At 46.5% G+C, this 18105-nt stretch overlaps 1 protein-coding gene across 1 annotated transcript in view; it reads right to left on the reverse strand.

Annotated features, from left to right (window-relative positions):
* The window catches only part of htr2aa (5-hydroxytryptamine (serotonin) receptor 2A, genome duplicate a), a 29303-nt gene extending 11330 nt beyond the window's left edge, over positions 1 to 17973 (reverse strand). The window contains exon 1 of the mRNA XM_061088284.1: positions 17502 to 17973. Within this exon, the coding sequence (XP_060944267.1) occupies positions 17502 to 17973 (472 nt within the window). The remainder of the gene's footprint in view (positions 1 to 17501) is intronic.
* Between the last annotated feature and the right edge of the window lie 132 nt (positions 17974 to 18105).

An 18105-nucleotide genomic window follows, 5' to 3' on the forward strand; every position in this document is an offset into this window, starting at 1 on the left:
TTTTTTATTTATCTGTATTTTTTAAATTTGAGTTTTGATTTGAGATTATTTTCTTTTATATTTAGTTTTAATAAACCCAATTCTATCTAACGTAGTTACTTCTCCTAATAGGAGGTTTTAGAATACCTCTTTTCCCCTTTTTTTTTTATAAATGTTTTTTTTATATTTTGGTTAAAACATTTCTAAATACACTTAGTGCATCCTAATACCTTTAGAGAAATATCATTCAAATCTCTAGACACACACTTCTCTCTAGTTATACCCCTCCAGGTATTAAATACTTGAGAATGCTACTACTTTTTTATGAAAATAGTTATAATTATCATGAAACTCGACGTCAGAGCTCAATCTTAAAGGTGTGTTTAAATTAATAAACACTCCATATATCTTATATATACTTTGTTTATCCCAATTCAACTTCTTTTCTTTTTTTTGCAGTGGTTCTAAACCCTGACTTTGTTAAACCCAGTTAACTAAAAAACTGTTAAACCCAGTTAACTAAAAAAACTGTTAAACCCAGTTAACTTTTTTTATTGGTTCCAAACCCTGAAGCTTCTCTGAATTCAACACCGGTTTCCAAAACCTTGCTATGCAAGCACGTCTGCTCCTCACTTTTTACAAAATGAGTGAATCCCTTAACCTTAATAAACCCAGTTTATTTTTCGAAATTAGAATTTTACTCACCAGAAAGAAACTGTTTGCTTGTCGTGCTCGGTCCGCATAGATCACTTCAGTGAGAGGGCACCCCTTCTCTTCAGCTTCCAGTCCTCACGTCTCCAAACTGTTTAGGGAGGTTGAGGTAAGAGTCTTCTAGACTCTTTTGTGCACTATTTACCTTCAGCTTTGAGATCCAGAACGTCCTCTCACACAAGTTATCCTGCCTGACAACAGCCAGATTGTCGTGGAATTTTACCAATAATCAAGCACAAGTCAGCAAGTGTTCTTTCTGGAGTTTTAATTCTACATCTGCAGATGGGCATCACAGTACAAATCACGGCAAAGATTTCATACAATGAGCAATGACATACAGAAGACACAGCAGTTTTAAACCTTCACAAGCTCCTCCTGTGAGAGGAACACATGTTTATCAATTAACCTCTTTGATCTTTAGAAATAGGTGATCAGTATCCTGTCTTCTCCTCGGTCTCAGGCTCCTTGAGTGAACATCTGTTTACAAGCATCTCTTATCAACATTTTACAACCCCCTCACATCCCCTTTCCTGTGACCTCTTTGTTAGGTGACCCTGTAAGTGAGGAAGTCATATAACATCAGTTACTTTGAGAAACACCCTGATAACTAAGAGAATCCATTTGCTCATATTTCTATACATCAAAGTAGTTCCTTCCATCAATCAATGCCCAAATGTTAAAATTTCCACCACAGTTATTTTCAGTTTTATTTCGTCGTCTTTTACACGTAGCGACTCCCCTCGCATCATTACCTGCAGCAAAGGAGCGGACGCTTTTATTCGACACACCTGATCCCTCGTTTCCGCGCCAGTGAAATAAAATACCGGCCATACAGCCCGGCACAGAGAGGAGCAGAAACCAAACCGGACGTTAGCTTTGCGGAATTTCTCCGACCTGAAGAACGAACCATTCAACGATAGCTCAACACCCCTCGCCAAGCGGAACGAGGTAAGGAAGCTGGTCTCATTCACTTTGCTGCGGGTGGTGCGGAAGGGAGGCGCTGTCACGTTAACGCGTCAGATGTGTCTCACGTGGCGATTTGTTTGTTTATTGTATTTTAACGTTTGTGTTTGGTTTTAATGATTAAAATCTCGTGTAACTTGTAACTGTCATTACAGTTTTACGGTGTCACTACGGAAAGCCAGAAGTGAAAATAAAAGAGCCGTGTAACATCAGTTCAAGAGACTCAGCGTTTGTGTGGAGAAGCGGGGGGGGGCCGTTACACAGTCACTGATCATCTTCATATACAGTCTATAGAAAAGATCACAGTCCAGTTTGGAACCACGGGAATGTCCTTTGATCTTTCTCCTCCTGATGGTTCCAGTCTGACCGGTGAGGATGAGACGACTCACGTCCCTCCAGCTGCTGCTCACTGGAACTCGGAGGTTCCACATCACACACGTCCTCCTGCTCCTGGACACGTCTCTAAAGACAGGCGAGTGAAATCAGTCTATTCAGAACACAGGTCACATGACCCGTCACGCACACAGAGCGACAGCATGGGGGGGGGGGGGGCGGTTCTACTGTCTGAAAACATCATCACGTCACTTTTACATCAAACTAATGTTTTGCTACATTTTCTTCGTGCTGCCTGGAATCGAACTCTCATCACAAAGCAGAGAGCAGAGGGTTCCTCCTGAGTCTTTCCTTCCTAACAGGTGAGTGACGACCTTTTTTTATTACGTGGGAGGAGATGACTCATCCATGTCGCTCGATGTCGCCATGGTCACGGCCGGACTCTCGGCTTGCGCCTGCTCCTCCTCCTCCTCCTCCTCCTCTCCCTCTTCCTCCTCCTCCTCTCCCTCTTCCTCCTCCTCCTCTCCCTCTTCCTCCTCCTCCTCCTCCTCCTCCTCCTCCTCCTCCTCCTCCTCCTCCTCCTCCTCCTCCTCCTCCTCCTCCTCCTCTCCCTCTTCCTCCTCCTCCTCTCCCTCTTCCTCCTCCTCCTTCTCCTCCTCCTCCTGCTTTCCTCTGTCGAGCTGTTTTTTAGACAATTACATGAAGAAATTCTGACACATTAAATCTTTAAAGTTGCACGATAATGAACTCCAGATGATTTCATTATTATTATTTTCAGGATCGCAGATTATCTGGAGTTCAGGTCAGAACTCAGTTTCCTGTTTAGCAGAGAGTTTCTGTTTCAGCTTCACTTTAAACCTGGAGTGTTTCCTCTGTGATGGAGGAGCTCAGGTGCTCCCTGCAGGGACGGAGGAGATCCATTAGAACCATTGAAACAACACCTTTTCATGAGTCACTGCCTGAAGAAGTCCAGCAGGGACGTCCTCCTCCTCCTCCTCCTCCTCCTCCTCCTCCTCCTCCTCCTCCTCCTCCTCCTCCTCCTCCTCCTCCTCCTCCTCCTCCTCCTCCTCCTCCTGGAGACAACAGGACTGTTCAGGTGTCACATTATTCACTTTCTCTCCGGCACATAGAAGAAGCAGGACAGCAGTGAGACGGACCGTTCTTCCCCTCGCTGCCGTCTCCAGGAAACTGAAGCTGCTTCACACGCTGTGGTTCCGTCACCTCGTCCTCTCAAAGAGCCGCGAGTCACAGCTTCTGTTCCCTCAGCTGGAGGAACCTCAGCTTCTGTTACCTCAGCTGGAGGAACCTCAGCTGGAGGAACCTCAGCTTCTGTTCCCTCAGCTGGAGGAACCTCAGCTGGAGGAACCTCAGCTGGAGGAACCTCAGCTTCTGTTCCCTCAGCTGGAGGAACCTCAGCTGGAGGAACCTCAGCTTCTGTTCCCTCAGCTGGAGGAACCTCAGCTGGAAGAACCTCAGCTTCTGTTCCCTCAGCTGGAGGAACCTCAGCTGGAGGAACCTCAGCTGGAGGAACCTCAGCTGGAGGAGCCTCAGCTGGAGGAACCTGAGCTGGAGGAACCTCAGCTGGAGGAACCTCAGCTGGAGGAACCTCAGCTGGAGGAGCCTCAGCTGGAGGAACCTCAGCTGGAGGAACCTCAGCTTCTGTTCCCTCAGCTGGAGGAACCTCAGCTGGAGGAACCTCAGCTGGAGGAGCCTCAGCTGGAGGAACCTCAGCAGCTCCTGAGTCAGAGCACAGGAAACCAGCCTCGGGACCTGAACCCAATCAGACCCAGTCAGCGCTGCAATTAACTCATTTAGTTATTTATGAAGAAGCAGATCTCAGGAGGAGAATATTATATATTTATTTATATTCTATACAAATATTAAATATACTCCCTGCAAAGGATTTGGCCACATGTGAACCCAAACAGGATGTGTGGTTCCCTAAGCAGTGTGGCCAGCTGGATCGCCCCCTGGTGGCTAGCAGCGCTGTGACTGATAAACCCCGCCTCCTCCATGTTAGTGGATGGACCAAACAGAAACAGATGAAGCAGAGATCTCTGGTGTCGAATGACGTCAGAAGATCTGGAATCTCCTCGTGTTTCCAAGTGGACGTCTTCGTCTTCTACGTGTCCGGCTCCTCTTCTTCATCCTGAGATCTTTGTGTTCTTCAGGTTTCACGTCACGTGTTAGAAACATCGTCCACACGTCCACTCGCTCTCTGAGAAGCTTCCACACATCGTCCTGCTGGTTCCTCACATGGACTCACTGTGGATCTTCAGTGCAGTCAGAGGAGCTGGAGACCCGCTGAGGAAACAGGAGGATTGTGGTGTTTTCATTGTGTAACTGGAGGTGAACAGTGGGTCAGGCTTTCATCTCATCCAGCGAGCGGCAGAGCATCGATGTGCAGGAGGACCAGGACGTGCAGAGGTTCGATCCCTGCAGGCGTCGCTGAGGGACGTTCAGATCTGAGTGAACGTTCAACACGACAGAGAAGAAACCGACTGTGGGCGGAGCCGTGAGCAGCGAGGAAACAAGGACGAGACACAAAGCTACATTTAGCTCCCGGCTATAACAAGACAAGTGTGTGAGTGCGTGTGTGTGTGTGTGTGTGTGTGTGTGTGTGTGTGTGAGTGTGTGTGTGTGTGTGTGTGTTTTAACAGCCTTGCACTGAAAACTGCTCTCATGCATTTTTAAATCTGGGCGACACAACAAAACAAAGACGAGTCAGTTTAACTCACAGAGAGTTTCTTCTGTTGGAACAAACTCACTGAATTCAACAGGAAGCAGCTGAGGAGACGTCATGTGATCACGAGGTGCTGAGTTGGGTTCGAGCTGCAGACTGTAATAATTATAATAATCTATCTGAGAGACAATAACAGCAAAATTAAGGTTCAGACGAAAAATCCACGAATCAACTTTTTTTCTTATGTCAAATCTTGGTTTTTCATGTCAAATAGAAAAACCAAGACGTCCTCCTCCTCCTCCTCCTCCTCCTCCTCTCAGGTGAAGGTGATGAGGTGGAGGCTGGAGAAGAGGAGGAGCCTTCACCTCATCATCGCACTTCTTATTGTGTGTTTGCTTTTAAGTTGAGTTGTGCTCGTCCGGTTTTCTGTGTGTTGTCGGTTGCCATGGAGAAGTTTGAGTCAGATCTTCTTTTGTTTTTGTTCTTTTCGGTCCGAGCTCCACTCACAGTTTAATTTAATGGTAATGGATTTGGTAAATGGATTTGTATTTATATAGCGCTTTTCTAGTCTGATGAAGACCACTCAAAGCTCTTTACAGTACAGTTTCACATTCACACACACATTCATACAGTGCATCTACTCGCAGCACTTTGTTATTCTATGGGGGGCCATTGAGGGTTCAGCATCTTGCCCAAGGACACTTCGGCATGCAGATGGTTCAGACTGGGGATCGAACCGCCGACCTTCAGGTTGGAGGACGACCACTCTACCCCTCAGCCACAGCCGCCCACAAACTTTGTTTCTGCTGCTGAAGCTTTAACCCGCTGTCCTCTTTGTGTTTCTGTCACAAGTTTCACTGTTCTTCATCCACACAAGGATTTTGTTAAGACAAGAATTAATTAAAATAAGTCTTTGTTAAAACTCCTTTGTGGTGTCATGACAGAATGACTGGAATGTGATGATGTCGTAGCTTCACGTTCACCGGCTGTGGTTCAGTAACTGAAACAGAATGTGGACAAACCAACACACAGATGTTGAGACAGAGGAGAGGGAGGCGTGTTATCGGGTTTTTAAATGAAAGTCTGAATAAAGAAGAAAACAACCCTTCTCATTGTTTCTCTCGTTTTAAACTAACAGAGGAAACAGGCTCGTTCACCACTTTAAAAAGCAAATGAAATATAAAAGAGTAATTGATAGAAGAAGAGCAGGGAGATGATCTCCTGAGGGGAAGAGCTGCAGAGGAAGGTTTGATCTGAATGAAGAAGACGAGCAGACACTCACTCAGCATGTCGTCCACACGCGTGTGAATCACATGAAACTCTCAGAACTCGGCTCGATGCTTCGCTCTGCAGAAATCTGAAACCTTCACCTCGTCAGAAATTCACTTTCCTCCGACATGTTCATGATTTAAAGAAAACTCTTCTGAAGACAAATTCATCAAATAGACAAACTGTCGGATCTGAAGGTTTTTCGAGAAAATACATGATATTTAAAATTAAAAATCAAAGATGGACGACGAGATACCCGAATTCAAAAGATCGGTTGAGAACACAGTGCTAGGAGGCGGGACTAAGACCCCCTGGTTGTGTAGCTACAAGCAACGACTCCAGTTGCAGCACACACACACACACACACACACACACACACACACACACACACACACACACACACACACACACACACACACACACACCAGAGTTGTCGTCCTGAGACGATTGAAACACAAACTCTTATTGTGACAGTTCCCCTCATCGTGTGGCGGAGGAACCGACTCTATCAGACGACAACGAAATAAAACTACCTTGAATAAAGTTTGATTTCTCTGGATTGAACATTGTTGGAATATGTTGGATAATGTTGGATAACGTACGAGTCAATAAACTGTAAAACAAAGCGATTAGACATTTGAATAAAGAACTTTTACATCTGTAAAGTCTCTGGATGAACGTTGAGCTGGTTGATATTCACTGATCCAGGACGCTGACTCAGCTTTCATCGCCGGCGCTTCCTCTTGCAGAAGAAGGAGGACGCTCAGCTGCAGATATACTTTCTAATTGCCCCCCCCCACAGCGCCTCAGCACCCAGCGGAGCTGAGAGACGCTCTCCTGGGGGAGAAGTGACAGTAATTGCTGCCACGCTTCCATCCAGAGTATGTTTGTGGTGATAAAATAAGTTGATTGTGTTATTTCTCAGGAGCTCTGGGTCTCCTGAGGCGGCGCCATGACAGCGCCGGAGCAGCCCGGGTGAGATCTGCAGTGTGATGCCACATCCAGCCGGAGAGAATCTAAATAACAACATGATGGAGGCAGCCACCGAGGGAGGAATCAACACTGTGAGAGCAGGAGACAGAAGGAGAAATGAGATGTACGAGACTTATTCTTATTCTACATTCCTGTAAACATCCAATCTGCTCTGTGGATCCTCATGTTCACTCTCTGCTTGTTGTGGATCTGGATGACATCATGAACCTGTGACCTCATGACATCATGAACCTGTGACCTCATCAGCCCGAGAGGAAAGATTCCTGACACGACTTCGCTCATTTTCTCTTTCGTCACTGTCACAGGATTATGAACAAAATGAATTTAAAAATATTATTTTGCACAAAGTGTTAATAACTTCTTCTTCGTCTTTAAATAAATAATTGTATTTTTCTCAGTTCCTGCTGCTGTCTCCTCTCGTCTCTCCCAGTGCATGATGGGATATATAACGCTCGGGTACTGACCATTGGTTGAATAGTACATTTCACAATGCATTGTGGGAAACAATGAGTGAAACTAAAAAACTGATGAATAAACTAATTTTAATGATTTACGCAGAAACTGAAAATATCTGTTCTTCAACCAAATCAAGTTTCTCCTCCTCCTCCTCCTCCTCCTCCTCCTCCTCCTCCTCCTCCTCCTCCTCCTCCTCCTCCTCCTCCTCCTCCTCCTCCTCCTCCTCCTCCTCCTCTTCCTCCTCTTCCTCCTCTTCCTCCTGCTACTGCTCACATGGACCTTGAGTCACTAACGATCACCGACAGAGCACCTCCCTACCTGAGCTTCTCCTCCTCCTCCCTCCTCCTCCTCAGCACCTCCCTACCTGAGCTTCTCCTCCTGGAGGCGTCTGGTTCACTGTGTGTTCACAGGAAGTCAAAACTCTTTCCTGCGTGTTCGGCAGAATCCGTGAGAAGAGTCGTTAAGAAGCTGCGGTCGTAATGAAGTTTGGAAGTTTACAAAGACAACAACTGATCACAGGTTAAACTAATGAGCTGTGAAGTTAATGAAATGAAACTTCACTGAGTAAAACACTTTCTGTTCAGGGATCAGATCCATCAGATTCCAGTAGAATCCATTCACCTCCAGGTGTTTGACCACCGAGTCGACAGTGGAGACACAACCAGGGACGAGGAGACGAGGAGACGAGGGGACGAGGGGACGAGGGGACGAGGGGACGAGGGGACGAGGGGACGAGGAGACAAGGAGACGGAAGTTTACACCAAACAAAAGAACCTTGATCACATCTGGACGAGCCTCATTCTAACACAGCTCAATATCTAAGATGAAAAATCAATTCTCAGGAGAAATTCACGTCAGCAGGTTGTGCAGAATCAGAAAAGCTCCTCCGAGCAGAAGACGGGTTCTGGGTCTGGATCAAACTGAACCAGGTTCTGTTGGTTTGCAGTGAAAACACTTTGAACCAATCACAGGAAGTAGAGACAGAATTAAACAGTAGAAGAAGAAGAGGAAGAAGAGGAAGAAGAGGAAGCAGCTGCTGTCTTCAACTCAGACGATATAATGATTGAACCAAGAGGACGTTCATTAGGTGCATTTCAACTAGTGTAGAGTACTGTGGAGTGTGTGTGTGTGTGTGTGTGTGTGTGTGTGTGTGTGTGTGTGTGTGTGTGTGTGTGTGTGTGTGTGTGTGTGTGTGTGTGTGTGTGTGTGTGTGTTGTCTGAACTGCAGGGAGCTCTGTCATCATCCTAATTATCTTTGCTGTAAAATTGTTCAGAGCAAAACAGACAATAAGTAAAATGAAGTATTAAACATTTCAATAACTAAGAGAGAATCTGCTTCACACATGACAAGCTTTGTCAACACACACACACACACACACACACACAGAGAGACACACACACACACACAGACTGAAATCTAATGACTCATTATTATTTGCAGACACACAAACAGCTGACGTGAGCAGCAGATGTTTCACAGTTAAAGTCTGAGCTTCCATGTTGATCCTGTTTCTCCTGGTGACTCAGAACCAGGTCTGGATCTGTTCCTGGTGTCGGGTGTGATCCCTCCTGCGTGTTCAGGTTCTTCCCCGAGAGCAGAGTCACACACACACACACACTCACACACAAGCCGGGAGCTTATATTGAGATTTTATAGTTTGCATCTCAAACTAATTCTCTGATCCAGAAATCTCCAGTTGACAGTTTCCCTCCTGATGATCTGAAGTCTGTGTTTGCTCGTGAACCTTCAGAGTCTGATTTAGAGGATCCTGAAGAACATGAGGTCGTATATTTAAAATGATGTGAAGGCGTCAAACACAGAACCAGGCTCGTGACCCGAGACCACAACACAAACACACTCATGATAACACAACTGTCCCTGATAGAAGCTCGGGAGCTGTGAACCTCTGAGACCGAACCGACGAGCTGGATCCACATCACAGGCTGTCGGAGCCCAGCGTCGTTAAACAACCTAATTAATCCACGTTAATTAGAAGCTCAGCAGCGAGAGGAAACGTCTGATGAGTCCACAGCCGAGTGAGAGTGTGTTGCTGTTTCACTCTGAGTCAAACTTCTCTTTCACACTCGAGCGGCTCCAGTGTCCTTCAGTGAAGATCTAATGACCTCAGAGGAGACAGTGTGAGGATCAGTAACTGGTAGTTTTAACTGGTTTGTTCATCATTCAGATTACAAAGAGACGACATGTTGAACACACCCGTCCCTCCTCTCTCTCTCTCTTTCTTCTTCTCCACACTCCCTCGTTACTTTGCCCTTTCCCTCCTCATCTTGACCTTCTGCTCGGCCGCTCACATCTGTCTCACATCTGTCCGGCCGCATCGGGTAATGGCTCTGCCCTTTGGTTTGCATCTGTTTCATTGTGTTCCTTCTCTTCATGCAAGAGAGGAGGAGGAGGAGGAGGAGGAGGAGGAGGAGGAGGAGGAGGAGGAGGAGGAGGAGGAGGAGGAGGAGGAGGAGGAGGAGGAGGAGGAGGAGGAGGAGACACAGGGACAGAGATGAAGGAGACTCTGGATTGGAGGGAGCCTGGAAACTGATCAGAGCACGTTCCAGGAAATCTGCTCTGACAACTGTGAACCGACCAGAGACGACTCGTGTGAGTTCTTCTTCTTCTTCTTCTCTGTGGAGCTGCTGCTGCTCTGAGGTGAAGGTGAAGAACACAAAAGACGAAGGACGAGAGGAAGAGGAGCTTCCTGAGACCAGTTCACGTCAACACACACAGAACTCCTCAAGGAATCGGAGTTTAGACACAACGCAGACAAAAGACTAAAAACAGCTAATCCCCCGTGAAACCGAGCATCATTTCCCCAGAATCAGATTTTCACACAAACTCCTAAAAATATCTGCTTCATTCATATTTTTTTTATAAAGATTCTTAAATAATTGAAGAGGCCTGATTCTGCTTTTGAAACTTCCCACTTTGGAGAAGCTCACCGTCACTCAGAGTTCCTCCCGTGCAGAAACACGACCACACAACCTTCTGACGAGTGATAACGAGTAATATCTGAATCTCTCTGCTCCGTGTTGTCCCCGGTCCCATGAAGTCGGGGATTCCCAGTTCCTCTCACCCGCTGGTGGAGCAGATCCCAGCTGCTCCACCAGTTCCTCTCACCCACTGGTGGAGCAGATCCCAGCTGCTCCACCAGGATCTGGGACTCGTGTTTCAGGAGGTGAGAGTCTGTCTCCGTCTGTTTCACGATGAATCATGAATCACTCGCTTTACTGCAGAGTCACACACCAGATGATGGAAATGATAGTAACTGAAATAACACAGATTCAGAAAGGGGGGGGGGGGGAGGAGGGGGCAGAGGAAGTGGCTGTTCCCTCAGTGACAGCAGCAGAGATCTACTCCAGTAGGAAAACCACATTATACACATACAATATATTAAAGGTATATTTGTATGTAAAGCATTTATCTTTAGAGTAACTAGTACCTACAGCTGTCAAATGTAATAGACTACAATAGAAGTAAAACTGTTACAATGCATAAGATAAATAAATTATGATTATTATAACCACACGTCACAGCTGCTCTGAGGATTTTTTTCAAACCGTTTGTCTCAGTTGGTTTTGTCGTTAGTAAATTAGATGTTTTCCTCTGAGGTGAAACGACTCAAAGAGAGAAACACTCTACGATCAATAAATCCATATATGGATCAAATCAGTCCATTGTTAGTGCAGGTGCAGTAATGTCCATTTGTCTGAAAGCAGAAAGCAGATCGAAGGTCTGAAGAAGGAGAAGATCTGATTGACAGAATCCTGCTTCTCTCACAGGAGAATGTTTGTTTCTGACTCAACAGAAGAAGCCGAGGAGGCCGGAGCCGTGGATTCAGTCTGAGAGGAAATCACACAGGAATCCTCAGGATCATCTGAAGAGACAGAGACAAATCCCTCAGTCAATCTCCTGCTGCTCAGACGCCGTCCACAGAAAGACGAGGAGACAGAAAGACAGAAAGACAGAAAGACAGAAAGACAGAAAGACAGAAAGACAGAAAGACAGAAAGACAGAAAGACAGAAAGACAGAAAGACAGAAAGACGAGGAGACAGAAAGACAGAAAGACAGAAAGACAGAAAGACAGAAAGACAGAAAGACAGAAAGACAGAAAGACAGAAAGACAGAAAGACGAGGAGACAGAAAGACAGAAAGACAGAAAGACAGAGAGACAGAGAGACAGAAAGACAGAAAGACGAGGAGACAGAAAGACAGAAAGACAGACAGACAGACGAGGAGACAGAAAGACAGAAAGACGAGGAGACAGAAAGACAGAAAGACAGAAAGACGAGGAGACAGAAAGACAGAAAGACAGAAAGACAGAAAGACAGAAAGACAGAAAGACAGAAAGACAGAAAGACAGAAAGACAGAAAGACAGAAAGACAGAAAGACGAGGAGACAGAAAGACAGAAAGACAGAAAGACAGAAAGACAGACAGACGAGGAGACAGAAAGACAAGGAGACAGAAAGACAGAAAGACAGAAAGACGAGGAGACAGAAAGACAGAAAGACAGAAAGACAGAAAGACAGAAAGACAGAAAGACAGAAAGACAGAAAGACAGAAAGACAGAAAGACAGAAAGACAGAAAGACAGAAAGACAGACAGACGAGGAGACAGAAAGACAAGGAGACAGAAAGACAGAAAGACAGAAAGACGAGGAGACAGAAAGACAGAAAGACAGAAAGACAGAAAGACAGAAAGACGAGGAGACAGAAAGACGAGGAGACAGAAAGACAGAAAGACAGAAAGACAGAAAGACGAGGAGACAGAAAGACAGAAAGACAGAAAGACAGAAAGACAGAAAGACAGAAAGACAGAAAGACAGAAAGACAGAAAGACAGAAAGACAGAAAGACAGAAAGACAGACAGACGAGGAGACAGAAAGACAGAAAGACGAGGAGACAGAAAGACAGAAAGACAGAAAGATAGAAAGACAGAGAGACAGAAAGACAGAAAGACAGAAAGACAGAAAGACAGAAAGACAGAAAGACAGAAAGACAGAGAGACAGAGAGACAGAAAGACAGAGAGACAGAAAGACAGAGAGACAGAGAGACAGAAAGACAGAAAGACGAGGAGACAGAAAGACAGAAAGACAGAAAGACAGAGAGACAGAGAGACAGAAAGACAGAGAGACAGAGAGACAGAAAGACAGAAAGACGAGGAGACAGAAAGACAGAAAGACAGAAAGACAGAAAGACAGAAAGACAGAGAGACAGAGAGACAGAAAGACAGAAAGACAGAAAGACAGAGAGACAGAAAGACAGAAAGACAGAAAGACAGAAAGACAGAAAGACGAGGAGACAGAAAGACGAGGAGACACGACGGCTTCGAGACACAAGTGTTGGTCTCCTGCTCCTTCAGCTGAAAAACCCTCCGAGAGGAAAGGGACGGCAGGAGAGAGAGAGAGAGAGAGAGAGAGAGAGAGAGAGAGATAGAGAGAGAGAGAGAGAGAGAGAGAGAGAGAGACAGAGAGAGAGAGAGAGCACGGGTCTTCAGGGGGACACATAGGAGAGACAGACAGACAGAAAGACAGAAAGACGAGGAGACAGAAAGACAGAAAGACAAAAAGACAGAAAGACAGAGAGACAGAAAGACAGAAAGACAGAAAGACAGAAAGACAGAGGGACAGAGAGACAGAAAGACAGAAAGAAAGACAGAGAGACAGAAAGACAGAAAGACAGAAAGACAGAGGGACAGAGAGACAGAGAGACAGAAAGACAGAAAGACAGAAAGACAGAGAGACAGAAAGACAGAAAGACAGAAAGACAGAAAGACAGAAAGACAGAAAGACAGAGAGACAGAAAGACAGAGGGACAGAAAGACAGAAAGACAGAAAGACAGAAGCTTCAGTCTGAGAGTGAAGAGGTTTCACAGACGTCATCGAGTTCAGAGACACAGAAATAAATGATTTGTTTCAGTTTGTCCTGAATCCTGTCGGCTGCTGAGGACGGTAAAATCTTTATGGTCAAGCTCGACTACATGGTGCAGTGTGGTGATGATGATGAAGGGTGGTGATGATGATGATGAAGGGTGGTGATGATGATGCATTATGGTGATGATGGTGCAGTGTGGTGATGATGGTGATGATGATGATGATGATGATGATGGTGCAGCGTGGTGATGATGATGATGATGATGATGATGGTGCAGTGTGGTGATGATGATGATGATGATGCATTATGATGATGATGGTTTAATCCTCAGAGTTTCACCAACTGGAACCAACACTTTCCTGATAAAGTCTCAGATTCAGTGTTCACATCTCAAAGTGCTGAGCTGTCTCACAGAGTGGAGACACATCTGTTCTCTTCCTCTGCTACGCTCCGTCTTCTCGTCTCCTCTTCGGGGGAAACTCATCACAGACTCTGAGTCTCTTCAGCTGAAAACTGTCCCGGAGACGCCGGAGCATCTGTGGTCGAGTCCTCGGCTGCTCACAGGAAACTGTCCTGGGTCCGACTGCAGTGGAGTGAGACGCTCACGTTGTCCCAGCTCCTCAGAGCGAGCAGCACCAGGAGGACGTGGAGGTGAGACACTGCATCGTCTCTTCTGACAGCTCGTCTCCTGGGGACAACAGGAGGGACGAGAGGACATGATCCCAGTCCCCAGCAGGGACAATATCTACCTGCTGGGTTTTACTGTGGGACAGACACAGCGTCCACTCAGCCTGAGGTCATCCCTCATGTCCCAAGACACCTGGAAGGTTTGAGCCGAACAGACGAGTGGAGACGAGAAGGTTCTGTCCATCATCAGAGGACCAGCAGGTCCCTCACATCTGGATCAGCTGGTACAGATGTGACCTCATCAGACCTGCAGCCGCTCGGCCATCACTGACGTCTTCACCTTTCACCTTTCACCTTTCACCTTTCACCTTTCACCTTTCACCTTTCACCACAACATCTCATCAGCATCTCATCCACACTGGGACACAAACAGCAGCAGAACAAACACGTCTGAAACAGAATCAAATAAACAATAAAGTGGAAAATGAAAAAACAAATTCATTAAAGATTCAGGTTCGTGTTCACAACAAGATCTGCTGCGTTCAGGTGAGGGCTGGAGCATCATCATCATCATCATCATCATCATCATCCTCACCATCATCATCATCATCATCATCATCATCATCATCATCATCATCATCATCATCATCATCATCATCATCATCATCATCATCATCATCATCATCATCATCATCATCATCATCATCATCATCATCATCATCATCATCATCATCTTCAGCACCATCCTCCTCTTCATCATCATCATCATCATCATCATCCTCACCCTCATCCTCATCATCATCATCATCATCATCATCATCATCATCATCATCATCATCATCATCATCATCATCATCATCATCATCATCATCATCATCATCATCATCATCATCATCATCATCATCATCATCATCATCATCATCATCATCATCATCATCATCATCATCATCATCACCTTCAGCACCATCCTCCTCTTCATCATCATCATCATCAGCACCATCCTCCTCTTCATCCTCAGTACCATCCTCCTCTTCATCATCATCATCATCATCATCATCATCATCATCATCATCATCATCATCATCATCATCATCATCATCATCATCATCATCATCATCATCATCATCATCATCATCATCATCATCTTCAGCACCATCCTCCTCTTCATCATCATCATCACCTTCAGCACCATCCTCCTCTACATCATCATCATCAACACCATGCTCCTCTTCTTCATCCTCATCCTCATCATCAGCACCATCCTCCTCTTCATCCTCAGTACCATCCTCCTCTTCATCATCCTCATCCTCATCCTCATCCTCATCCTCAACCTCTTCCTCTTCCTCTTCCTCTTCCTCATCACCATAACCATCACCATCTACTCTTCGTCATCCTCATCCTCAGCCTCAGCACCATCATCCCCTTCATCCCCATCCTCTTTACCATCCTCACACTCCTCTTCATCCTCATCACCATCACCATCATCAGTACCATCATCCTCATCCTCATCCTCATCCTCATCCTCATCCTCATCCTCATCCTCATCCTCATCCTCATCCTCATCCTCAGCCTCAGCCTCAGCCTCAGCCTCAGCACCATCATCCCCTTCATCCCCATCCTCATCCTCACACTCCTCTTCATCCTCATCACCATCATCCCCTTCCACTCTTTACCATCCTCTTCATCCTCAGTACCATCCTCCTCTTCATCATCCTCATCCTTATCCTCAGCCTCAGCACCATCATCCCCTTCATCCCCATCCTCTTTACCATCCTCATCATCCTCCTCTTCGTCCTCATCACCGTCTTCAACCACATCACCATCTTCATCGTCATCACCATCACCCTCATCACCCCCTCCCCCTCCCGATCTTCCTCCTCCTCCTCCTCCTCCTCCTCCTCCTCCTCCTCCTCCTCCTCCTCCTCCTCCTCCTCCTCCTCATAACCTCCTCCCCCTCCTCCTCCTCCTCCTCCTCCTCCTCCTCCTCCTCCTCCTCCTCCTCCTCCTCCTCCTCCTCCTCCTCCTCCTCCTCCTCCTCCTCCTCCTCATAACCTCCTCCTCCTCCTCCTCCTCCTCCTCCTCCTCCTCTTCCTCCTCCCCCTCCTCCTCCTCCTCCTCCTCCTCCTCCTCCTCCTCCTCCTCCTCCCCCCCCCCTGCCCTCTCACCCTGACTCAGTGCTGTTTGCTGTGAGTCAGTAATTGAATCTCAATCTTCACGTCTGTGTAACAACATGAGGAAGTAATGACAGTGTGTGTGTGTGTGTGTGTTTGGCGTCGTTCAGCTAACGAGTCTTTTGTCTTCTCATTAAAGACGAAGAAGGAGAATAATAAACTCTGGAGCTCGTTCTCTTCTCTCTCGCTCGTTTATCTCCCTCCTTCGCAAGCAAATTCATTTTCTTCTCGGGGTTTAAATCTTGTGTGAGCAGCGACTCGTGACATTTACAGGGACGGAGCGAGAAACTCAAAGAGTGTGTGTGTGTGTGTGTGTGTGTGTGTGTGTGTGTGTGTGTGACTGACAGATGAGGGAACACGCAGCTTCCTCAGCCAGACGCCACCTGATCCTCAGGTACTTTCCCCTGAACGTGTTCACACTTCACAGGTTTATCAGCGACTCGTCTCCGGGGACGATCTCGTCAGCTGGTCACTCCGCAAATAAATCAACGAGCATTTGATGGATTAGCATGAAATCACACGCAGACATTCACGCTCTCCTGAGGACCAACACTGACTCACCTGGGTCACAGTCAAGCTTCCAGGAATCATCTGATCATAATTTATGAATCTTAATGAAAACCATCTGAGATATTAAAGGGATGTTTGTGTGTGTTGTGATATGATGTAGTTTAACAAACTGGACGAATCCTTTGTGAATAATGAATTCAATCTTTTGTGACAACATCTTCTCATTCAGCAGAAAATTTAAAGGACAAACAACAACGTACGTTCTGACTAATAATCTGAGAAAAGAACAAAAATAAGATAAGTTGCTCAAAGTCAGAATTCTTCCTTTTTTGTAGGAATGTTTGGTTTAAACTCACACCCCCTCCCGTCAAAGCTCCGCCCCCAAATCACGAGAACATGCAGTGACTTCTCGCTGATTTCTCTCGTCTCTGCTTCAGCTGCGATCTTCTCTTTGGCTGAAGACTCCATCTTGTTGGTCAGTGACACGTACGTCAACCAATCATTTAACACGTGTTGGGTGGGGTTTCCCCAGAGCCTCCTAGTGGCCAGACGCTATAATGCAGGAGTTTTTCAGGACTTTTCTGTTTGTCTTATTTTCATATTAAAGCTGCAAATGTTGATGCAGCCTCCTCATCATTCATCCAACCTATCATCCATACTCTCATCCTTTCATTCATTCATCTACAGGTCGGGTCTCCTCCTCCTCCTGGTCACTGCTGCTCTACGGGATTCAAACCAGTCCTAACCGGATCAGAAGCCGACAGATGGAAACTGTGATTATAATAATTTGATACGTTTACATGCAGACAGATGCAGATTGTTTGTCAAGAAACAATCATCTTCACTCTGGAGGAAAAGAACGGATCCATTCAACCACACAGCAGACGTCAGCTCCACCACATCAGTGTCACTCAGGGCTTACCGTACAGGATGGTCACCATGGAGACCGGCATGACCAGGATGCCCAGCAGCATGTCGGCGACGGCCAGTGACATCAGGAAGTAGTTAGTGGCGTTCTGCAGCTTCTTCTCCAGGGACACGGCCAGGATCACCAGGATGTTCCCCATGACCGTGAGGGCGATGACCAGCAAGATGAGCAGCGCCGCCCAGTTCTTCTCCCCCGCCATCGCTCGGGGGGGACACCGAGACCCGTAAATCCTGTCGCCCTCCTCGTGGACGGCTCCTCCAGTGCTTAGTGCAGACCAGTTCCCCAGCCGGGCGTCGGCGCCGTTGTAGACCACATCCTGTCCACGGCAGCCCGGGTTAGTCAGGTTGTTGAGATGCAGGGAGTTCTCCTGGGATCCACTAGGGGGCCACGGGTCGGAATCGAACCCGCTCACGGCTCCGAGGGCGAAAGAGATCAACCCGGACACGTTCCCACCCCCAGGGTTCATGGTGTCCATCAGAGACCGGACGCCTCAGGAGAAGAGTCCGAGCCGGGCAGGAAGTCCTGTCATCCTTTAATCCCTTTGATCTTCCTCTCGGTGAATTTCAATAATAAAACACTTTTCATCACAGGAGACAAG

Source organism: Limanda limanda, chromosome 16, assembly GCF_963576545.1.
Source record: "Limanda limanda chromosome 16, fLimLim1.1, whole genome shotgun sequence".
Taxonomy (NCBI): Eukaryota; Metazoa; Chordata; class Actinopteri; order Pleuronectiformes; family Pleuronectidae; genus Limanda; species Limanda limanda.